This window comes from Dama dama, chromosome 4, assembly GCF_033118175.1.
Source record: "Dama dama isolate Ldn47 chromosome 4, ASM3311817v1, whole genome shotgun sequence".
Classification (NCBI taxonomy): domain Eukaryota; kingdom Metazoa; phylum Chordata; class Mammalia; order Artiodactyla; family Cervidae; genus Dama; species Dama dama.
The window spans coordinates 54,933,113-54,957,671 of record NC_083684.1 but is presented as its reverse complement, the minus strand read 5'-3'; the positions used below and the strand labels follow the sequence as shown (position 1 = coordinate 54,957,671).

General features: G+C 48.0%; 1 protein-coding gene across 2 annotated transcripts; it reads left to right on the top strand.

Annotated features, from left to right (window-relative positions):
• The first annotated feature begins 7,218 nt into the window (after positions 1 to 7,218).
• LOC133054392 (cytochrome P450 2B4-like) lies at positions 7,219 to 23,870 on the top strand. 2 transcript variants are annotated; one of them, XM_061139357.1, is made up of 9 exons: positions 7,225 to 7,478; positions 12,859 to 13,021; positions 13,168 to 13,317; positions 14,597 to 14,757; positions 16,190 to 16,366; positions 16,844 to 16,985; positions 18,842 to 19,029; positions 19,203 to 19,344; positions 23,355 to 23,679. In XM_061139357.1, the coding sequence occupies exons 1-9, from the start codon at positions 7,308 to 7,310 to the stop codon at positions 23,543 to 23,545; spliced, it is 1,485 nt and encodes a 494-aa protein (XP_060995340.1). In that variant the 5' UTR covers positions 7,225 to 7,307; the 3' UTR covers positions 23,546 to 23,679. The 2 variants fall into 2 exon arrangements, with proteins under 2 accessions (XP_060995341.1, XP_060995340.1); XM_061139358.1 differs by lacking the exon at positions 19,203 to 19,344 and having other exon boundaries at positions 7,219 to 7,478; positions 23,355 to 23,870.
• The last annotated feature ends 689 nt before the right edge of the window (positions 23,871 to 24,559 follow it).

The following is a 24,559-nucleotide window of genomic DNA, read 5'->3' as shown; positions in this document are numbered from 1 at the left end:
ACTTCAATTCAGTTCAGTTCAATCACTCAGTCATGTCCGACTCTCTGTGACCCCATGGAAGGCAGCACACCAGGTCTCCCTGTCCATCACCAACTCCCGTTGACTCAAACTCATGTCCACTGAGTCGGACTTCAATGTATCAATTTTGGGGATGACACAGTTAAACCCCAGAAAATCGTTATTCATGTCACAATAGTCTTCTGGGCCCCTGCCACGACCCAAACACCCAACTGGGCCCTGGAAACACCAGACTCATACAGTCTGTGCCCTGCAGGGACTGGGATTTACATACCGCAAACTCTTCTGCTTCCTGACCTTTGTTTCCTGTTGATCATATTGTGGTGCATTTCAACACAGGGGTGAAACATGCACTTTCCTGACCTTGGAGCTGCACCACCGTGGACTTTCCTGACCCCAGGTCATGGTTCCTACTGTGCTGTGTGACCTGTGTGATTCATTCAATAGCCACATTCTTGATGTAATGTGTATAAAGAATTTTAAAACACCCCATTTTAGGAATATTACTCATTCATGAAAAGGAACGCATCTGAGTCTGTGCTAATGAGATGGATGAACTTACAGCCTATTATACAGAGTGAAGTAAGTCAGAAAAAGAAAAACAAATGTCTCATATTGACGCATATATATGGAATCTAGAGAGATGGTACTGATGAATCTATTTGTAGGGCAGCAACGGTGATGCAGCCATAGAGAACGGACTTGGGGACGTGGGGGTGGGAGGAGGAAGGTGAGGGTGGGATGGATGGAGAGAGTAGCATGGAAGAACATACACTACCATGTGTAAAGTAGATAGCGTTCGGGAATTTGCTCTATGGCTCATGGAACTCGAACCTGGGCTCTGTAACAACCTAGAGGGTAAGGTGGGGGTGGGAGGTGGGAGGGAGGGGACATGGGTATGCCTATGGCGGATTCATGTTGGTGCATGGCAGAAATCAACACAGTATTGTAAAGCAATTATCCTCCCATTAAAAAGAAATGTTTTAAAAAAGATGAGAAAAAACATAAAAACTCCCCATTTTATAGATGACAAAATGGAAGGCTAGGGAGGACAGTCACTTGTCAAAGCTAATATGTGCCAGAGACAATGTTTAAATCCAGGCCTGCAGGACTCCAGGGCCTCGATTTGAAGCCTCTAGACCTGGAAGTCTTTATCTGAGGTCCAGGCACCCCTAGAATTCAGGGGCCCCAGGAACTTGGTTGGAAAAAAAAATTGTATGGTTTTCCACTAAACTCATTCTGAACTTTAGCCTTTCTCTCATTTATGAAGGCAGATTGCAGTCATGTCAGCAGTAACAGTGGGTTTGTCACTAATGGAAACCAGATATTTTCTTCTCTTTTTGGCCACGCCCTGCAACATTTGGGATCTTGTTTCCCCGACCAGGAATGGAACCCATTCAATCCTGCTGCATTCCTGCTGCAGTCCTAACCACTGGACCATCAGGGAAGCCCCCAGAACCCACAGGTATTTTCACAGCGCATTTCAATTGCAGCTCTGGAAATATCATTTAGACTCATCACCAGTCAAAATGATGCCACTAGATCTTGTTTTTGAAGACGTTTCTGAGAAGAATGCACTATATCACACATTTGGTTTATTTTCAACTTTTAATAAATTGACTTTTGTGGGGATCGTATGAAGTAAAGTGTTTTTTTGTTTGCTTGTTTGTTTGTTTGTTTTTTATCATCCTGGGCTTCCCTGGTTGCTCAGACGGTAAAGCGTCTGTCTGCAATGCTGGAGACCCGGGTTCGATCCCTGGGTCAGGAAGATCCCTGGAGGAGCAAAAGGCAACCCACTCTAGTATTCTTGCCTGGAAAACCCCATGGACAGAGGAGCCTGGTAGGCTACAGTCCATGGGGTCGGAAAGAGTCCGACTCGACTGAGCGACTTTACTTACATACTTCACAGCAAATATAACATGAGCTGTACTATTTTTTTTTTTTTTGAGCTGTACTATTTTTAAAAGTTCAATTTGTAAGGCACAGTTCCGGCGAAGCAGAAAAGGAAAGACGACCTCAACAGAAGTAGGTTACCTTTATTCAGGCAAGGAGGGGCGACAGTCGGCCTAACGACCAGGCTGAGTGCCGAAAGGGATCAGGGAGGCTTCATACTTATAGGGAGTTTTGTGGAAGTGATAAGGGAAACGTCAGTCAGGCAGGATATTTTGAGTATTCTTTTGTTGAGATGACACTTGTAGTTGGGCAGGGGGTGATAAGTCTTCTGGGCGAGTGTAGGGGGTGGTAGGTTTCCGGACAGGGGGTGATAAGTCCCAGATAGATGCAACTGGCCTGGAGCATCAGGATGGAACTAAAGTTATGCTTTGCTTTCTCCGAAGTTAGATGATTCAGCAAGGGGCCTTTGAGACTGTTGTTCTCTTTTCTAGGCCCAAAAGACTCCTTCACAATTGAGTGCATGAAGTACACACAGGATGCTGTCAAACCATACCACTGTCTAGTTCCAGAACCTTCTCATCACCCCAAAGGAAAACCCTGTATATATTTGGCAGGCACATCACATTCTCCCCTCCCCTAGTCTCTGCCAACAACTGATCTTTCTGTGTCCACAGATTTGCCAGTTCTGGATATTTCATGGAAATGGAATCATGTGCAATGTGTGACTTTGTGTCATTGACTTCTTCTTTTTCTGGTTTGCCATTTATTTACACACAAAAAAAGCTTTATAGTGGTAAATGAAGAATATTAGATATCTTAAAAATTGCCTTTTTTTTCCCTTTTGAACTTTATTTTGTATTGGGGTATAGGCAACTAACCAGGAGGGCATGGCAACCCATTCCAGTATTCTTCCCTGGAGAATCCCCATGAACAGAGGAGCCTGGTGGGCTACGGTCCCCGGGGTCGCAAAGAGTCAGACATGAGTGAACGACTAAGCGTCGCACACAGCCGATTAACAACGATGTTGTGATAACTTCAGGTGAACAGCAAAAGGACTCAGCCATCGCATGTGCTTGGCTTCTTTAAGGAATTTAACCGATGCAGTTAAAAGCATTATTCTGAAACCATTGTGCACCTTCATGTGTGAATGGGCAAAAGAGGATTTGGAGCAAACCTCCTGATGTTTCAATTGACTTTAGCAGGAAAACAAGTGTGTAATGGGTAATACATGCTAGAATCTACCCACGTTGCTTTTTCTTTTGTTTAAATACTTCTAATTTTTATTTATTTGGCTGTGCTGGGTGTTAGTGGTGGCATGCAGAGTCTTTAGCTTGCAGCGTGGGGGATCATTAGTTGTGATATGTGGGATCTCATTCCCTTATCAGGGATGGAACCTGGGCCCCCTGGTTTGGCAGCACAGAGTCTTAGCCACTGGACCATCAGGGTGTGACAAGCGTAGGTGTGACACCTGACTGAACTCTCGCAGCATCCCTGGGGAAGGCGTTGGCCGTTATCCCCATTTGACAGTGAGGGGAGAGAGGCACAGCCAGGTCTGAGAATCACACAGACAGTGCTGGTGGCAGTCAGACACGACTTAGCAACTAGACATCTACAACCACCAGGGCAAGGGAAGTCGCCCCATCGTGTCCGACTCGTTGCGACCCCCTGGACTGTGGCCCGCCAGGCTCCTCCATCCATGGACTTTTCCAGGCAAGAGTACTGGAGTGGGTTGCCATTTCCTTCTCCAGGGGATCTTCCTTACCCGGGGATCAAACCCAGGTCTCTCGCACTGCAGGCAGACGCTTTACCGTCTGAGCTACCAGGGAAGCCCCCACAGGGACGGCACCGGGGAAGGCCCTACACAAGTGCCTGCACTTCTCCCATGTTCATGTCTGTCCTCTGTCCGTCTGTCTCGGGGCTCCTGGGTTTCCCTCTTCGTGTCTCAGCATCTCTCTGCCTGCCTCTATGCCATACCTGTCCTCTCAGATCTCAGGTATCACCATTTCCACCTTTGTGCCTCCTTCCCTGACAATAAAACGTGTCCCACTCCCAGGGTGATTAGCAAACCGCCATGGACCCAGCACAGGTGGATGCTGATCAAACGAAATGCGCACAGGTGATAGACAATCAGGAAGGACAACCCAGGGCTTGATGCCTGTATGTTACCTGTCACTGTGGGAATTTACTGAATGTATCACCGTTTATTGTTATCTGACCCTCCCGCTAGAATGTTAGCTCTGTGAGAGCGAAGATATTCACGTTTTGTTCACTGCTGCGTCCCCAGTGCCTAAAACAGGGCCTGGCACACACTCGGCACCCAATAATGGCTTATTGAATGAATGCGTAAATGTCTGCTGTGTCCTTTGAGGTCTCGCCATAGCCTTGTCTTGGCTGTCTCTCTCAGTCATGTCTCAAGTCTCTCTTTCTGGGTCTGTCTGTCTCTCTGCCTTCCTCAGTCTTGATCTCTGAGTCTCTGTGTCCCTCTCTGTGGCCACAGTGCATTCATAGAACACTTACTTTGGCCAGGCCTGCCAGCGTCCAGCCTCAGCAGGATCCCGGGGTACCCTCAGGTTGAATGGCGTCGGAGAGAGAGAGAGAAAGAGAGGGAGACCAGACTGCGGGTATGCAGCAGGGTCTGGCAATGCTCTATTTTTTAAAGTAGCTTTTATACCCTAAGTTAGTACATTTCTAAGGGGAAGATAGTGTAACTTTACATCAGCTTGTCCTTCACGAAACCAGGGTGTTTTCTGCATCCTTCTTTGTTTATGAGAGTCTTGTACATTATCTTCTGGCCTCGGGGCCTATTGACATTTTATGACCTAGGTGAATGCAAAGCTGTTTTCTGTAATCTATTCTTTACTGAACACAAAGGTCAGTCCTTTTGCAGAAGTTATCAGTTAAATTTATCTAAAAGGTTTACCACATAAAGACTCTGCAGCCCTGGTGAGGCAGCCCCTGTTTAGCATTCCTGGTTAAAATTAACAATTCTAAACTCTTATTTTCCTAAATCTTTAACTATAACCACTTTTAGAATAATATTTTGTGTTCTCTAATAGGGCTTCCTCACCTCCAAAGGGCTCTGTGCCTATTAGGGCCTTTTGTGTGATCAGGTTCTTTATGCTGTTTATGATTAAGGTGTTGTGAGCAGTCATATGCATTAGTACGCATTTGCCAAGCAGGCTAGAATGCCAGCAAAGGGGTCTAAACTGAAACACTCCTTTCATCCTGGATAATCTTACAGGATAACACTGTCTGGGGGACATATTAATTAAAGTTCTTAGTTGATTCTGTTTGGAGAGAGATCGGGGAAGGCCATCTACCTATGTCACAGAAATTAGGGAGTAGTCTAATATAGCAAGCATCAGAAGGACAGAGATCATCTTTAAGGTGAGCGCTGGGGCAGCTTTTTGAAATCCCTGATGTCTTGATCTGCCTTGCTTGTCAGGTCTTCTCCTCATGACCTTGTCACGGGTGGGGTCTCCTGTGCTGGCTCACGGCACAGGCCCCCTGCACACTGGGTCTCATTTTCATTCTCATAAATATCCTATAGCGTAGGTACCCACATTTTCCTGATGAGCAAACTGGAAGGTCAAAGAGCAGCAGACACTTGCCCAGGAGATTGTGAGTGTCCTCCAAATAGACTGGGAGCTCCTGTCAAGTCCCCTCCCCTCTTGATGAGTGATTGACAGCTCATGTTAGCAATCTAAGGACTCGGAGAAGTCCTGTAGGAAAGAAAGCAGTTTGTTTCACCAAGCTTCTCCCTTGCTTACTGACCCAGAGAACTCTTTCCCTTCGAACTAACTGTCCTCTCTGCCTCTCACCCTTTCCATTTCGTTGTCTTTCTGCTTCTCTTTGTCTGTTATCTCTCTCTGCATGTGTCTCAGAAAGGCAGCCCAGTCAAGAGGTGGGAAGAACAGACTCTGGAGCTAGACTGTCTGGGCTTGACTCCTGATGCTACCTCTGGATGGCTGTGTGACCTTGGGCAAGATCTTAATCTCTCTGTCGTTCACTCCATTAACTGAATGAGGATTAGGTGATTTCCTCTGGGAAAAGCACTTCATGTCTCCCCATCGGTGATTCCTGGGCCTGGAATAAGACCCAAGTTCAGTGCCAGTTCACACAGCACAGCGGAACCCAGGACCTGGGTTAAGGAAAGTTCATGGTGGCCTCTCTCCAAGGTCAGGAAAGTACAGGTCCCACCTCTTCAAGAGATCAAGGGACACTGGGTTGGAGGAGTCTGACTCAACTGCTGGGATCAGAGTTTTGGGTCCTCAAGAGGTTTGTCTAACATTGCAAGAAAGAGACTGCCACCCTCCTTCTAAGGAGGAGAGACAGAGGGAGGTGGAAAGCCAGACCCAGGCCACGACACATGGACACAGACAGAATCATTAGCGTATTTGGTAAATACAAATGGGGCTGCCAACGGCTCAGGGGAGGCAGGAGACAGGCCAGCTGAGTGGACATTGATCAAACTGCACACAGTCTCTGCTCCTGGAGGTCAGAGTTTAAGGAGTGAAACAGACACAGAGACAGAGAGAGACAGCAGGAGAGACACACACACAGATATGGACTGTCATCGGGGGATGGAGGAAAGTCCTGCCGCTGTGAAGATGGAGCAGGAGGCAGGGAGAAAACTCAGGGCATCAGAGATCTGAAGACCCCAGAGCTGTGTCTCTCACCCCGATTGTTTTGTTTTTCCTGTCTCTCCCATCTGTGGCTCTCACAGAAGGGAGGGCGAAGGAGGGGGGCTGCTGAGATAAAGGCTGAGTGTCTGCAAGCTCTGTAGTGGCAGGGACTGTCTGATGCACGCACACACACACACACACACACACAGACACACACAGACTCACACACACAGACCCATCCCACCACCACCACCACCACGAAAACGCAACACACCTTCACGTGTGAGGCACCACATAAATACATAGATCCACATACGTGCAGAGACATATGTGTAAGCACACTCATACTCATGTGCAGAAACACACATGGGCATGTTCACATAAATACAAGGCCTCTTTCATGTGTAGGAATCATGCAAGCACACACATGGAAGCAGGTATACACCAAAGTATTAAACACAAACCCAGGAACAGAGCTAAAGCCAGGAGACAACGCGTGCTCCCCATACCCACAAAAGTCAACAGACTCATGGTGACCTTGTTATGGCTACCGTGGTGTCTCTGCCAGCCTCTAGGGAGGGGCTGTAGAGGTGTCAGGGGAGCAGGTCACCTGACTGCGGGAGCAGGAAGTATGTGCTCCTTTTCTTTTGAGTTCACACTCGCTGAGGATTCCAGGGAATGGATGATGTTACATAACTGGGTGTGGAGGCAGGCTTAGCATAAAAGGCTCAGCCAGAAGCCCAGCGGTTGGGACACCGTTGGACGGCGACCATGGAGCTCAGCGTGCTCCTTCTCCTTGCTCTGCTCGCCGGACTCTGGGTCCTGCTGGCCAGAGGCCGCCCAAAGGCCCATGGCCGCCTCCCACCTGGCCCCCGTCCGCTGCCCTTCCTGGGGAACCTTCTGCAGATGGACAGAAAAGGCCTGCTCAAATCCTTCCTGAGGGTGAGACTCGGGTGGGCGGGGTCTGAGGGTGGCTCCTTGCCTCTATCCTCGGGGATGATTCATCAGGAAATGTGAGGCATCCTTCCAGGCTCAAGGGTGGGCTGTGGGAAGTTCTGCGAGGAAGGGATGTGGAGCTGAAGTGTGGTGGATGGCAATCAGGCAGTCAGGGGCGTCCCTTGCTCAGTTGCAAGTGTGTGGGCACTGTCCCTGGAGAGGGTGGGCGGGTGTGAAGTGGTGTTTGGGTGTGAGCCGGGGGTATAGAAATCCCTGCTCCTCTGTCCCCCTCTCCCGAGTCCCTGCCTGCCACAGGGAGAGAGAGAGAAAGGGTGCTGTTACCAGTCAATAGGTTTCTTCTCTGCCAACGAAAGCTGTCAAAGATTGGCCCCAGCCAGAGCCAGATAAAGGGGAGGAGGGAGGGGGAACAGAGGAGGCAGATCCCAAGTTCTTACCAATCGTTAACATTGATGTGCAATGAGTAGCTGACCCTGGAGTGTTTACCAGGCCCTGTATCATGGCTCTCTAGGCATGATTTCATGATGGATGATCTATTTATGTATCAATAATGAAATCCATGGGCTACCCAGGTGGTGCAGCGGTAAAGAATCTGCCTGTCAGTGGGTTCGAATTCTTGGTCGGGAAAATCCCTTGGAGTAGGAAATGGCAACCCACTCCAGTAGTCTTGCCTGGAAAATTCCATGGACAGAGAAGCCTGGGGGCCTACAGTCAATGGGGCGGCAAGGAGTCAGACACGACTGAGCAGCCGAACACATGCACCATGTAATCTGCACCCTCGAGCCCACTGCCCAGCAGGTCAGGCTTAGGGAACACTCGACAGTAACCCCCAGCAGCCCCAGTGCTCTGTCCCCTCCCCCCAGCCCCTGCAGTGACCACACTCCTGAGTCTCGGGCTTGCCATCTGTTTTGTGTGTTTTTGATTTTTTGAGCTCTGCTGGTTCTTTGCTGTGGTGTGTGAACTTCCTCTAGTTGTGGTGTGCCTGCTTCACTTGTAGGGCATGGGCTCTAGAGCGCGCAGACTCAGTAGTTGTGACTCAAGAGCTCTCTAGTTGGGGCAGTCTGGTTTAGTTCCTCTGTGGCATGTGGGCTCTTACTTCCCTGACCAGGGATCGAACCCGTGTCCCCTGCATAGGAAAGTGTGTTTTTAACCACTGGACCACCCTTGATTTTAAGGGAGAGTGTTTTGTCACAGATGTGGGGTCCCTAGTGCATATTATTTAGTTTCCATCACGAGGGTGAACACCATGTACTTTGGTGCAAATACCTGGACTTAGTTTCTTCACTCAGAATCAAGTGGCTAGGATTTATCTGTATCGTGGAGCAAATTCATCAGTTCTTGGTTACAACAGCTCGTGGCCTAGAAGAGGAGTCGCCTTCACCTTAGAGAAATAGAGAGTGACGACAGCCCGGGGAAGGCACTGGGCCGTAGTTACACCCTGGGACTTCAGAGAGGGGATGTGCGAGTCCAGGATGGAGGCCTTTTCCTCTCCTTCATAGATGGAAGCTGCCTAATAATTTGTTATTTTATTTATTGTTATCACATGCACACTCAGTTGTGTCTGACTCTTTGTGACCCCTTGGACTGTAGCCTGGCAGGCTGCTCTGTCCATGGCATTCTCCAGGCAAGAATACTGGTGTGGGTTGCCATGTCCTACTCCAGGGGATCTTCCCAACCCAGGGATCAAAACCTCTTCTCCTGGGTCTCCTGACAACTTGGGGATCACTAAATCCTTTGGGAGTTTAAGTCATGGTGGATCCCCTCCTCCGTAAATATTCACATACATTTTGCATAAATTTTTGCTAGTTCCAGACCCCCTAAATCTCTTCTATAGCTCTTGCAAGGATCCTTTGTGTGTCTGTGATCCTCCTTTTTTCCTGGTGTGTCATGCGGCATGATTAATTCCCCAACCCGGGATTGAACTTGTGCCCCCTACCGTGGGAGCTTGGAATTCCAACCACTGGACCACCAGGGAATTCCCCATGATCCTCCATTCTCATTTTCTCTTTGTAGAGAGAGAGAGAGGTTGAGAGAGATAGAGGGAGGGAGGGAAAGAGAGGTCATAGGTTAGTAGGTGTCATAATTTACTTCCAAATCCTTCTGGAGTCAGATGGATGAGGGTTTGTGTTCCAGATTCAACTCTTACTCATGGAATCTTAGCTTCTCTTCAGCAAGATGAGGTCGTGATGATAAGAATGCCTGCCTCATAAGAGACTTGTGAGGACTAGATAGTGCCTAGAGCTTGGTATACAGTAAGTGCTCATTAAAAGGACGTTACTTGGTCTATTCATTCATTTATTCATTCATTCAGTGGTAACTTACTGGGCACCTTGTGTGTGCCAGGAAACATTCTAGGCATTGATGACGTGGCATTAGACAGGGCACACAAACAGAGAAGGAAACATTAGGTTGGTAAGAACTATGATTAAAGTAAAGCAAGGTGATATTTTCAAGAGTTGGGGGAGCCAGAAACCAGTGGTCTGTGACAACCTAGAGCAGTGGGTGGGGTGTGAGGTGGGAGGGAGGTTCAAGAGGGAGGGGACATAGTTATACCTACGACTGATTGATGTTCACATAGGAAGAAACCAACCTAATGTTGTAAAGTCATTATCCTCTAACTAAAAATAAATAATTTTTTACAAAAGTGACAGGAGCTACTTGAAGCTACTTTAGAATGAGTGGTGAAGGAAAGGTTTCATCTTGCCTTGTTGCTGATCAGACACCCTGAAAGATGCCTGTGGATGACATCAATGAGAGACAGGTGTCAGAGCCAGCACTCAGAAGCAGGAGCAAGCTCAGCATGTTTGGGGAACCACAAGGAGCCTGGAGCTGTGTGATCGAAGGGTCTGTGTGAGTGGGTGGAGATGTCAGAGGGGTGATGGGGCAACATCGTGTAGGGCTCTGTCCACCATGGGGAAACTTCAGGTCTCAGTCTCAGGGTAGGAGGAGCGCTGGATGGTTTGATACAGGTTAGGGATATTAATTAATTTACATTTTAATGAGGTAGCACTGGTTTCAAGATAGGGTTGGGTGTGTAGTGAAAGGATTGTGCCTAGCACAGGAAAGGAAGTAAGGAGACCAGCAAAGAGGGTTTGCAGAGATCACGGTGAGAGAGTTTTCAGTGAACTTAACCTTTTTATAATTTTAAGTCAACTTTTTAATCAGTTTTTGAAATTGCGGTATCGTTGATTTACCAAGTTTTGCTGATTTCTGCTGTACAGAAAAGTGATTCCGTTGTACATATATACGCATTCCTTTTAAAAATGTTCTTTTCCATCATGGTTTATCTCAGGATATTGAATGTAGTTCCCTGTGCTATACAATAGGACTTCATTGTCTATGGTTCCATGATAAAAGCTTACATCTGCTGTGCCCAGCCTCCCACTCCATCCCCAGGTCTTCCCCTTGACAACAACCTGTCTGTTCTCTATGTCTGGGATTCTGTTTCTGTTTCTTAGGTATGTTAATTTGTATCATATTTGTTTCATTTGTGTCACTTTTTAAACTAATTTTTTTTACACTGTGTTACCTTAATTTAATTATTATTTCTTTGGCCACATTGTGCAGCATGCAGAATCTTCTGACTGTGTCATACTTTAGATTCCACATATAAGTGATATCATATGGTGTTTGTCTTTCCTCTTCTGTAAGTCAACATGTAATTGAAGTTTAACCTTTAGGGTAAAGTACAGAAATCCTAAGTGCTCAGCTCAGTGAATTTTTTCAAAGGAACATACTAATGGAGTTGACATACAGATAGGTAACAACTTGGCTCATGCCCAGAAACCTCCTTAAGTCCCCCTTCCAGTCACCACCTCCTATTATTCTCACACCATATGTTCCTGTTATCTGTTTCTGAATTTCATATAAATGGAATTATGACATATGAACTCTTCTGGGTCTCGTTGCTTTCACTCAACATTACATCTGTGAGTTTCATTCTTGTTGTTGGTTGTAGCAGTGGTTTGTTTTTTACCATGGCTGCATAGTAGTCCACATTATGAATTCATCACTAGTTGTTTATTCCCTATGTTGCAGAGCATTTTTAGTATAAGGCAACTATGAATCTCCTTGTTTCTTATTTTGCTGAGCACATGTATGCATTTTAGTTGAGTGTGCTTCTTGGAATGAAGTGGCTGAGCTACTCAGTGTACATGCCTCCAACTTCAGTAAATACTTCTGAGCTGTTGCCCCAGTGGCAAAACTTGATGTTATGATTTTTCAAATTTCATGATAATCCCCAGAAAGCTATCGCTTTAGCTTCATGCCTCCCAAGTGGGTGGGTGGTTCTCTGGGGAAATTGCCAGGAGGCAGATGGGGGTTGAAGGTGGGTCACAAGAAGGAAGATTTTTAAACAAATATTTTATTTATTTATTTTTCCTGTGCTGGGTCTTAGCTGGTCTTCACTGTGGCATGCAAATGCTTAGTTGTGGCATGTGGGATCCAGTTCCCTGAGCAGGGGTTGAACATGGGCCCCTGCATTGGGAGCTCAGAGTCTTAGCCAGTGGACCACCAGGGAAGTTCCAAGAAGGATGATTCTTTGGATGAGATGCCAGTGAGATCTCACCAGACTCAACTAATATCACCTGGGCTGGAGTGATATTATTAATAGGAATATTTAACCACCTGTGCTTCTTAGGGGGCTTTCCAGGTGGGGCTAGTGAAAAAGAACCCACCTGCCAATGCAGGAGATGTCAGAGCCGTTGGTTCAATCCTGGGTCAGAAAGATCCCCTGGAGGAGAGCATGGCAACCCACTCCAGTGTTCTTGCCTGGAGAATCCTATTGATAGAGGAGCCTGGGGGACTACGGTCCATAGCATGGTAAAGAGTTGGACACGCCTGAAGTGACTTAGCACACACACACGCTGCTTAAGACACCAACCAAGCCAACCAGTGTGGACTGGGCTGGGTCACGGGTTAATCTTTTAGTTGCTGGGTTCTGGGAAGCAAAAAGGCAGGCTGGGGTGTAAGGTCTTGGGTCAGTGGCTAGTTATCAATCTTTTTGTAAGTGTTTAGTTACCAATGTATATGTAAGTGTTTAATTACCAATCTATATGTAAGTGTTTTAGGGCTTCCCTGGTGGCTTCGATGGTAAAGAGTTTGCTTGCAATCCAGGAGACCCAGGTTCGATCCCTGGTTTGGGAAGATCCCCTGGAGAAGGGCATGGACACCCACTCCAGTATTCTTGCTTGGAGATTTCCTTGGAAAGAGAAGTCTGGCGGGCTACAGTCTATGGGGTGGCAAAGAGTCAGACACAACTGAGTGACTAACACACACACACACAAGTGTTTGCCTGGTTTAAAAATGGAGATGGGGACAGTGGGGCATGCTGACTAATAGAGGCCTTGGCTGTGGGTTTGCTTGGCAGTTCCAACAGACATACGGGGACGTCTTCACAGTGTACCTGGGGCCAAGGCCAGTGGTCATCATATGTGGGACAGAGGCCATTCAGGAGGCCCTGGTGGACCAGGCCGAGGCCTTCTCTGGCCGAGCGAAGATCGCCGTTGTTGACCCCATTGTCCAAGGATATGGTAAGAGCCTCTGGCCCACCGGGAGGGGACAGGGGAGGAGGATGGGGATGGGGGAGGGTGAGTCTGGGAAGGGAAGATAAGGGTGGAGCGGGACCTGGAGACTCCTTGAAAATTCCTCTGCCACCCAAGCCTGTCCTAAACCCTAGGTGTTATCTTTGCCAATGGGGAACGTTGGAAGGCCCTTCGGCGATTCTCTCTGGCCACCATGAGGGACTTCGGGATGGGAAAGCGGAGCGTGGAGGAGCGGATTCAGGAGGAGGCTCAGTGTCTGGTGGAGGAGCTGCGGAAATCCCAGGGTGAGCCCTGGGGCGGGTGTGGGCAGGAGAGGAACACGGGGAAGCCGTGTGAGCACAGTAGCCCAAAGACAGAGGGTGTAGGTGGGCAGAGAGAGAGATGGAGAGACAGAGTGGAGACAGAGCTTGGGAGACCAGCAGAGGAGCAGGGACCGGGAGAGGGGCAAAGAGACGGGGCAGAGGTGGGTAGGTGAGAAATGCGGGGGGGCAGGAGAGATACAGGCGTACAGTGTCAAGAGGAGCTCAAAGACGACTCAGGCAGTAAATAGCGCGTTAGTTGCCTGTGTTCAAGGGAACCGGTTTGTGGTTTGATTGTATCTGTCAAGGGCCAAAATGTGACTTCAATTAAAACAAAGTAAAGAGAAAACCGACATTTCAAAAAAACAGACATACTGTGTTTTCCTTTCTTTGGGTGAACCACTGGCAGTGAGCAAGGGGACAGTTGGGATTTTCTGCTCTTAGGAAGTCAGGTGGGCACTTCTGGGGGCTTTAGGATTCCTCAGAAACGTCCTGAGACATAGGGGTGACAAGATGCTTTCTTAAGAGATTTTGAGACATAAATGGAGAGTCTGGGAGGAAGAGGCAGAGCCATGGACAGCTATTGAGGTATAAGGATGGAAGGACTCAGAATAAGACAAGAGGAGACAGAGTGATTCAGATGGAGACACAGAGAGCAAGAAAGAGACAGAGATGGAGGGATCGAGGCAAAAAGAGGAGACTCAGAGAGGCAGGAAGGAACAATGGCAGGGAGAAACTGAGGCACGAAGATTGGAGAGAGACAGAGAGGCTCAGGAAAGGGTGTGCAAGGGAAAAAGAGACAGTGGACAGGAGAGACCCAGGGAGAGGCCGCACTGACCTACAGGCCTGGGTGCACGGCCCGCCCTCCCTCCGCCTGGGGTGAGCTTGGCGCATCCAGACACTAACAATCAAGTCCAGAGCGGTTCCCAAGGACCGGAGAGCTCTAGGGGTGGATTGAAAAGATGGGGGTGGTGGTGGGGAAGGGCGGACAGTTAAGGGACCAGGAGAACAGAGCTTTGTCAATGGCACCTGCAACTGATTGAACACATGCTCTGCACCTTTTTCACAGGACTGAGGTGAAAATTTAGTAAAATAATATGTGCAGTGGTTAGAAAAGGCCCTGGCACAACTTCTAGGCTAGCGAGTGTTGGCTGTGATGAGGCTGTTTTTTTTTTTTTTTTATGACTGAGTGATAGAGAGTCACACAGAGACAGCTCCCACGGCACTTGAGTCTTTGTCCTGCGACCCACCCCTTTCCCTCTAGGAGCCCTCCAGGATCCCGTCTTCTACTTCCACTCCATCACCGCCAACATCATCTGCTCCATAGTCTTTGGAAAACGCTTTGACTACAAAGATCCTGAGTTCCTGAGGCTGCTGGACCTGATCTTCCAATCTTTCGTGCTCATCAGCTCCCTGTCCAGCCAGGTCTGGGAGGGCAGAGCTCGGGTGGACATCAGGCAGGGGAAAGGAGTGATTTGCTTTTGGGAACCGAAAATGCAGCTTCCAGCCAGAAGAGGGGCAAAGACAACACAGAGAGAGAAAGGGACACAGAGGCCTGGGGAAAGGGAGAGATGGTGAGACAAGGACTGAGAGAGTAAGAGGAAGAAAGGGGAGTGATGGAAGAGGGAGAAACAGGAAGAGGAATCAAAGACACACACATGAACCTGCTCCTCTCTTCAAATAAAAAGATAAAGTGTGTCTTTCTCAATGAACCTAGAAATACCCCTATTGCAAAAAGTGAAAGTGTGGGTCCCTCCGTTGTGTCTGACTCTTTGTGATCCCAGGGACTGTAGCCCGCCAGGCTGCTCTTTGTCCATACACTTCTCCAGGCAGGAATGCTGGAAGGGGTTGCCATTTCCTCCTCCAGAGGATCTTCCGGACCCCAGGCATTGCAGACAGATTCTTTACCTTCTGAGCCACCAGGGAAACCCCACCCTTATTGTATGTTAAGCTAGAAAGTGAAACTTCAGAAAAGTCTGCCTGGCTGTTGTTCTCATCCAAGAGTGCAGGTCAGAGTCACAGGAATGAATATGGCAAATCCAAATTCCCATGACCTCCTAGTGGAGAGTCAGGCCTGGAAAATCTGCAAGGAGGTTCAGATGAGTACTTGCACAAGTCCAAGACGGGGTTTCAATTTTCTTTTTTCACAGAGAAACACAGAGAGGGGAAAAGTCTGGAAGGAGTTCTGCCAAACAGTTAACCATGTTATCTCTCGAAGGACAGGTGAAGGAGGAATTCCACATCATAGTTTATACTATCCTGCATTTCTTGCAATTGTTGGCAACAAGTTAGAAGTTACATTTCTCATTAGGCAAAGCCATAGACATATGCGCCCAGACAGTCAGCAGCTTCATTTTTTGTAAGCATTGTGTCATCAACGCCTGACACAGCAAGGATGATGCAAGAGGAGGAAAGAGGCAGAGAGAGGTTTGAGTAGAAGAGATAAACTGGGTGGCGTAGGCAGGGACAGGGCAGAGGGTGGATGAGCAGGAGACCCATGGAGATAAGGAGAGGTGGAAAAGAGAGAGAGACAGGTGGGCCAGAGACTAACAAGAAGACACAAGGAGAGGGGGAAAGACGAAAAAAGAGAAAAATGTGATCTCTTACACAAAGGAGACACAGAAGCAGTGAGTGAGGGGCTCAGATACAGAGTGAGAGCCAGAGGGAGACAGAGACAGAGAGATGGAGAGAGAGACAGAGACAGGGAGACCAAGACACCCCAGAGAGGCAGAGAGAGATGGAGAGAGAGACAGGAAAACAGAGATCCCTTGTGAGGGTACTGGGCAGAAGGGCTGTCCCTCCCTGTGACCTGCTAGCTGAACCCTGCAAGGGCCTCACAGTCCCTTCTCTCCCGCAGCTGTTCGAGCTCTACCCCAGCTTCCTGAAGTACTTTCCTGGCTCTCACAGGCAAATCTACAAAAACCTGCAGGAAATCAACGTCTTCATTGGCCGCAGTGTGGAGAAGCACCGTGAGACCCTCGACCCCAATGCCCCCCGGGATTTCATTGACTGCTACCTGCTCCGCATGGAAAAAGTAGGATTTGGAAGAGGCAATGGGGTGGAAGGGAGGAGACCTAAAAATATAGAGTGAAAAGGGAGGGGAAAGGAGTAGAGCAGTGGGGGGAAGGGAGAGGGGAGGGGAGATTTGGAAGGGAGCAGAGGGAGAGAGGAAAGAAGGGGGAGTTGCTGGGGAGGAGATAGAGGTACGGGAAATACAGGACAAGGGGGAAAATGCAGCAGCTGTCGAAAAGAGTCACAGAGGCAGAGAGACTGGGAGAGGAATGGGGACAAACACACCAAAGAGATGGAAGATGATTGAAACAGAGCAAGACAGAGCAAAGGGAGATTGAGACCGAGATAGAGAGACGGTGGGACACACAGAGCATAGAGGAAAGGGGAAAGGGCCAGACGGTGTAAGACCCAGAAACAGGCGGAGGGACCCTGAGAGAAGAGGTGTGGGCAGCAGGGCCCCCGGCCTCCCCTGATGCGAACCCCACCCGTCTGGATTCAGGATAAGTCCGACCCCCAAAGCCAGTTTGATCATCGGAACCTCATCATGTCTGTTCTGTCGCTCTTCTTTGCTGGCACGGAGACAACCAGCACCACGCTCCGTTACGGGTTCCTGCTCATGCTCAAGTACCCGCACATTGCAGGTGGGCAGGCTGGGAACGGACACTGGGAGGGGCTTCTGACCCCTCTGCAGCTCCAGAAATGGGGCTAGAGGTCTTTGGTGAAGGAGAGAGGCAGCTTTCCCCTCTTACACCAGGAGCCTTAGGTTGTTTTTGTTTTTCTGTTTCCCTTGGCCCCTGACCAGGCATGGAATTTGCACCCCATGCTGTGGCAGTGAGCAGCCTTAACCACTGGACCACCAGGGAAGTCCCCTGAGCAGTGCAGGTTTTGAATGATCTACCCAACTAAGCCAGCCCTGCTGGTGGATGGATGAATGAAGAATCTGTCAATCTGGGGAGTTCCCTGGAGGTCCAGTGCTTAGGACTCAGTACTTTCAATACCATGGCCCTGGGTTCACCCCCTTGTCAGGAAACTAAGATATGGCAAGTAGCACAGTGTGGCCAAAAAAAAAACCCCAAATCTGTCAATCTGTTTTCCCACTGTTCCTTCTATCACTTAAAGATCGACCCACTCATTTACCCATCTGTTCTTTCAACTCATCAGTCAACCTGTGCACTCAGATTCTTTCATCTATAATTCATCTAGGATATATACATCCATGCTTTATTTGGACAAACTGATTCATCAATTGATCATTTGAAAGAGTGATTCATTGAATGAAGTGTTTGTCACTGGTTCATCTGTTTCTTCATTTATTCATGCATCCGTCTGTTTCTCTAAAACTAGGTTACATACCTTAATCCTTCCATTGCTTGTTTTTCACTGCATCCTTCATCCATCTATCTTTTCAGTTATTTATTTATGCACTCATTTATTCACCCTTGATTTATAATTCTATCATTCAATCCATCCCACCACCCACTGATTCCTCTGTTTACCTGTTCCTTTAAATGTATTCATTCACATGTTCTTCCAGAAGTTTAGCCATCCACCCATTCATTTGAGTTATTGGTTCATCAATTTCATTTATTTATTTGTCTATGATTCATTTAGTAATTAATTACCCTTAGATAAGTTAAGAATACATCCATTCATTAGCATTCTTCCATTTACCAGTCTTTCCACTCATGAATTGGAGAAGGAAATGGCAACCCACTGCACTATTCTTGCCTGGAGAATCCTGCAGACAGAGGAGCCTGGTGGGCTGCTGTCCATAGGGTCGAACAGAGTCAGACATGACTGAAGCGACTTAGCATGCATGCATACATTGGAGAAGGAAATGGCAACCCACTCCAGTATTCTTGCCAGGAGAATCCCAGGGACAGAGGAGCCTGGTGGGCTGTCGTCTCTGGGGTCGCACAGAGTCGGACACGACTGAAGCGACTTAGCAGCAACAGCAGCAGCAGCTGCTCATGAATTGATCTACTAATTGATCAAATAATTGATATGCTCATTTATTTCTCCAGTTGTTCATGGGTTAATCCACTGATGTGTTTTACTATTATATTCCTGAGGACCTAGCACAATGCCTCATCTATAATATACACACGATAAATATTAGTTCATTTTCTACTCATCTTAGAGGAGGAACTTTGATAGGTTCATAGCCTTGAGTTCTTAGTCTGAAATTCTGAGCAAAACTGGGCTTCACATGTGTGTGTGTGTTTGCATGTGTATGTTGGGAGAGAATTCATAATATTCTTTAGATATTAAAGAGTGAAAATTCTTATAGTTTTCCCATTTCTCCTCCCACTCCAAGCTGGTTGCTCAGAGGAGTGTCAATGATCTAAGCATTTCCTCTGGGTTTTCAGGGCTTATTGGCCTGGAAATGAATGGACCAATGTTCATAGAACATTGAAATGTGTTCCAACATAGAAAGCAGTGTTCCTGGTGAAATGTCTCTATAACTGAGGTTCACTGGTCCCACGCTTCTGTGCAGAGAAAATCCACAAGGAGATTGACCAGGTGATTGGCTCACATCGCCCTCCAGCCCTGGATGACAGAGCCCAAATGCCATACACGGACGCAGTCATCCATGAGATTCAGAGATTTTCGGACCTCATCCCCATGGGCGTGCCCCACATGGTCACTAAAGACACTCATTTCCGAGGGTACATCCTCCCCAAGGTACAGCACCTCACTGGGCTGCCATATTTCCCTCGTGGGGCTCTCCTGGGTTCTCTTTCACCTCCCAACCTTGACCTCTTTTTGGCTTTATCACTCACCCTTGGGTCATGATGTGTAGGGGTGGCTTGGGGGAGGAAATGGAGATATCTTTCAATCTTGTGACCCTCCCTCAGGGCACAGAAGTCTATCCCATCCTGAGCTCTGCTCTCCATGACTCGCATTACTTTGAGAAACCAGATGACTTCAACCCTAACCACTTTCTGGATGCCAGTGGGGCGGTGAAGAAAAATGACGCTTTTATGCCCTTCTCTATAGGTAAGCTGGGCCTGCATTCCAGAGTGCAGGTGCCATGACTTCTTGAGGACAATCGAAGAGAGGTCTTTGTTCATTGAGCAGTTTATCTGTGCCAGTTGCTTTACCTGTATTAACTCATCTCATCTTCACACCAACCCTAGAGGGGGCTTGAGAACCAAGATCACATCCCAAAGGCACAACTCCGTAAGGGCAACAAGTATACCTCTCTACACTCAGGTATCACATCTGTTGAGCACCACTATGAGCCAAACATCTCATCAGAGGTTGAAGAAAATGCAACAGACAAGTCACAAAGAGAAACAGTTCCTTCCCCAGGAAGTTTACAGTCCAACAACAGAGATAAGCATGGGTTATATGGTTACAGAAAAATCTATACATGAATAAATGTTGCAGTGGGCTTAGAACTCCTTGGCTAACATAAGTGCTCAGAGGACAACTCTCCTTCATGTAATGAATCATAATTATGATAAGTGCTCTAATGGGGGCTTTGGGAACATCAAATAGGAAATACTGACTACTCCTGGTGGGTCTGTGAGGAAAAGCTTACCCTAAACAGTCTTCTAAGCTATGACATCATGGGGGAGTATCAACCAGCCACTGGAAGGCATGTTGCCTCAGAGGGAGAAGCAAGGGCAGAGCCTGAAGGTGGAGATGGCATGGCTCCTCTGAGAAAGAACTCAGGACGACTGGGACGTGGATTACAGAAGAGAAGGGTGAAGAAGAAGATAAGTGAAGAGGAACAAATGAGCCACTTGATGAGGGTGAAAGAACATTCAAAACATGAAGATCATGGCATCCGGTCCCATCACTTCATGGCAAATAGATGGGGAGAAAGCGGAACTGGTAGATTTCATTTTCTTGGGCTCCAAAATCACTGCGGATGATGATTGCAGAGATGACACGAAAAGATGCCTGCTCCTTGGAAGAAAAGCCATGACAAAGCTGGACGGGGTATTAAAAAGCAGAGACCTTTGCCGACAAAGGTGCATATAGTCAAAGCTATGGTTTCTCATTAGTCATGTGTGGATGTGAGAGATGGACCATAAAGAAGGCTGAACACTGAGGAAGGGATGCTTTTGAACTGTGGTGCTAGAGAAGACTCTTGACAGTCCCTTGGATGGCAAGTCGACCAAACCCGTCAATCCTGAAGGAAATCAACCCTAAATGTTCATATCAGGGCTGATGCTAAAGCCAAAGCTCCAATACTTTGGCCACCTGATGTGAAGAGTTGACTCATTTGAAAAGATCCCGATGTTGGGAAAGAGTGAGGGCAGGAGGAGAAGAGGGCGACAGAGGATGAGATGGTTGGATAGTATCACTGAGTCAACGGACATGAGTTTGAGCAAGCTCTCAGTGATGGTAAAGGATAGGGAAGCCTGCTATGGTGCAGTCTGTGGGGTCACAAAGAGTTGGACCCACTTAGCAAGTGAATAACAAGGGTGATGAGCTCAGCTGGTTGGGGCCTTGAAAACTGGGAGGAGTCTGAATTTGTTCTGCTGGGACTGGGGAGCCAGGGAGGGACTTGATCTGCTTTGATTTCACTCTCTCCCTATTGTCTGCTCCTTGACCCCAACCAGAGGAAATCCCAATGCCCAGGTTCTCCTCCTTGGGGGGGAAGGTGGACCCCAGCATCAAATCTCTAGTTGTGAATCGCACCGGTGACTTCAGTGACTCAGGGCCTCTAGCTCTGCCCAGTGCAGTGGCTTCCTCTCTCCTTTCTTTCTAAACTTCTGGCTGCGCTGGGTGCTGTTTTGCAGGGGCTCTAGGGCATGTGGACTCAGTAGTTGCTGCACAGGCTCAGTTGCGGTATGTGGGAATCTTACTAATGGTTCCCCGACCAGGGATCCAACTAGTCACCCTGCACTGGGAGCTTGGAGTCTTATCCACTGGACCAGCAGGGGTGTCCCCTCTCTCCTTAGTTCTTCTTCAGTGAGAGCCAGGGGACCTGTAGGGTCTGGGTGGTGGGTGAGGATCAGTTTCTCCATTAAACAGTCTTGTCCTAAGTTTTAAGAGAGGCAGAGATGTGGCAAACAAAAACAGAGACAGACAGACAGATAAGGAGAGAGTGAGTGAGAAACACAGAGAGAGAGACAGAAAGACAGGAGAGATAATGGTAGAAAGAGACTTAGAGTGAATGAGATAATAGAGGGAGGTGGAGAAAGAAGAGGCTGAGAAAGAGGAAGACAGAGAGGAAAAGAGAGAGTGACAGAAGCAGGGAGGAAGAAACACTGAAGGAGAGGAAAGGCGAGATTGTGCAGGGAGACTGAGAAAACGCAAGCGCACTGAAGGGAGAATCAGACTGGAATAGAGAGAGAAAGGGACTTACATATGATTCAAGAAGGCGGAACAGGGAAGACATAAAGAGAAAAGATACAGTGCCTGGCAGAAGGTATAGACAGAGGAAAAGACTGAAGCAGACGGCCATGGGCAGAGAGAAAGAGCCAGAGGGTGTCCTGCTGCAGAGCCCGAAGGATGGGTAGGACTGGGTTGGAGGCAGCAGGAGTCCGACTGTTCTTGGAAGAGCGCAGTTGCAGATTTAGTGACAGGAGAAGAATCAGCTGGGAGCACCACTCTGAGTATTGCTATGCTCCTGTGTCCTAACTTCTAAATGAGCCTAGAAGTTGTAGACATTCTCCAGTTACTTCCAATGGGCATAAAGTCTAACCACTTGGAAGACTTGAGGGGGAATTCCTTGGCCATCCAGGGGTTGACTCTGGGCTTCCACAGCACGGACTAATGGTTCGATCATTGGTCAGGGAACTGAGGTTCCCAAAGGCCACTCAGTGTAGCCAAAAAAAATCAAATCAAACTAATTTTTTTTTTTTTTTTTTAAAGGGAGAGGCTGTCAGGGTCTCAGCCTATCTTCTGGCTCCTTCCATTCTCACTTCACTCCAGGTTCATGGTTTAGAGCTGTGGTGGGGGGGATCCACCTGTCTCTGAGAATCTCATGGAAGCTGTCCACTCAGATCCCATGACCATCAGTCCTACACACAATGTTACATATGTTTGTTATTTTTTTATTCATAACTCCTGGAGCCCATGGCTCTCAGGCTGAGATAAGAAGAAAACACACAGACATGTAAATATACATAGGGCCAGGCAGACACCTGGCATACAAACTCCCCACCACACACACCCAGAGACCAACACAAGGTACTCCCTACATTTGCCTTTACTAACAGTCCATCCTAAAGGAAATCCTAAAGGAAATCAGTCCTGAATATTCATTGGAAGGACTGATGCTGAAGCTGAAGCTCCAATACTTTGGCCTCCTGATGAGAAGAACTGACTCATATGAAAAGACCCTGATTCTGGGAAAGATTGAAGGCGGGAGGAGAAGGGGACGACAGAGGATGAGGTGGTTGGATGGCATCACCATCTCTATGGACATGAGTTTGAATAAGCTCTAGGAGTTGGTGATGGACAGGGAGGCTTGGTGTGCTGCAGTCCATGGGGTCGCAAAGGGTCGGACACGACTGAGCGACTGACCTGAACTGAACTCATCAGGTCTTCTAAAAATTTTAGAAAACACTAACATTTTTATTTTCAAAAGAGCCCTACTAGATAGGTACCATTCTGCCCATATTAGGTATGACAGACATGAAAAATATTAAGTCAGAAATATGCACTGATCTGTATGTTCAGTCAGATGCACACGCACACACACACACAGACACACACACACACACACACTGAAGCATCGTTCCATTCTCTGGGGCCACAGAACTCTCTGGAAAGTGAACAGAAGCTTACAAACTCTGTCCCAGAAACATGAGCAAGGTACGTCCACCGCACAATTGGCATTTACTTTCAGAGTTTCAAAATCCTCTAAGAGTCTCCTGTGGCTACAGGTTAAAGCCTAATCCCACACCACTTTATTGCAATGAACACAGGTGTCTGGGCTTTGGGGTGTGAGCAGGCAATGTGTGTGCACCCGCTCCCAGTGCACACCGTGATCCGAGATTCTGTGCCTCGTGTCCACATGGTGAACGTCTGTTCTGTCCCCACAGGGAAGCGTATCTGTCTTGGAGAAGGCATCGCCCGCACCGAATTATTCCTCTTCTTCACCACCATACTCCAGAACTTCTCCGTGGCCACCCCCGTGGCCCCTGAGGACATTGACCTTACTCCCCAGGAGAGTGGGGTGGGCAAAGTGCCCCCGAACTACCAGATCCAGTTCCTGCCCCGCCAAAGAGGCTGAGGGAAGGCGATCAAGGATACCAGGGTCATGTGTGTCCCCACCTCTGCAGAGAATGGCCCCCGAACTCTCTCCGTGTCTTCCTGCCTCTGATCAGGCTGTGCTGTGAGCCAGCATCCCTCCCCTCCATGGATGCCACCTCCTTGGGAAAGTCCCATCTGCATCTCACCTCCTTCTGCCCTTCTGCAGCTCTTCTAAACTCAAGGAGGTGTTTCCTTTCAGCTATTAATAGAATTCCAGGAGTGATGTATACATATATACATAAATATGTGTGTATATATATATATATATATATATCTAAATAAATGAAGCAAAGAATGAAAACTTGCCTCAGTATCTCTCAGCATTTCTGCTTTTGAGGCCAGAGCTTACCCTAGTGACTATTCCCCTCTTGAGAATAACCACAGCCTCCCTTTCTCCACACCTTGGATTCCATGATCTGTGCATTCATGAGCTCACTCTAGTCACCTCCCCACCCCCTAACGCCCCACCCCCCGACCCCCCTGCACAGGATAGGTTCACTGAGCATGGACTGAATGGACTGCCATGGCCCTGATCCCTCTGGGCTATCAGGTTTGGTCACATATCTGTCATCCCTTGATGACACAGCTAGGTATATCTAGGCTCCTGGTGTGTCTCCAGTATCCAACCAAGAGGTGAACACACATACAGGCTCATTTATGTTGGCAGACATTTGAACTGAAAGAAGGGACTGTGGAGGAAGGGCTGTGCGATTGGGGTTGGGGTGGCTTCAGCAGGTACCTTGACCCCCAAATTGTCCACCTGCTGCAGGTTTTCAGCCAGCAGCCCTAGGAAGTCTTCATCCTTGTAGTCAAAACAATGGTCAAAGATCATGGAACAGATGATGTTGGAGACCAAGCAGCAAATCAGGAAGGTGGGGTGGAAGGATGTGTCTGTGCCAAGGTCAGAGAGGCAAGCTGTTCTCTCAGTCACTCTCCACTTGGCAGCCAGAGCGCGGTCCCTTCCAAGCACACATCTGACCATCTCACTCTCCTG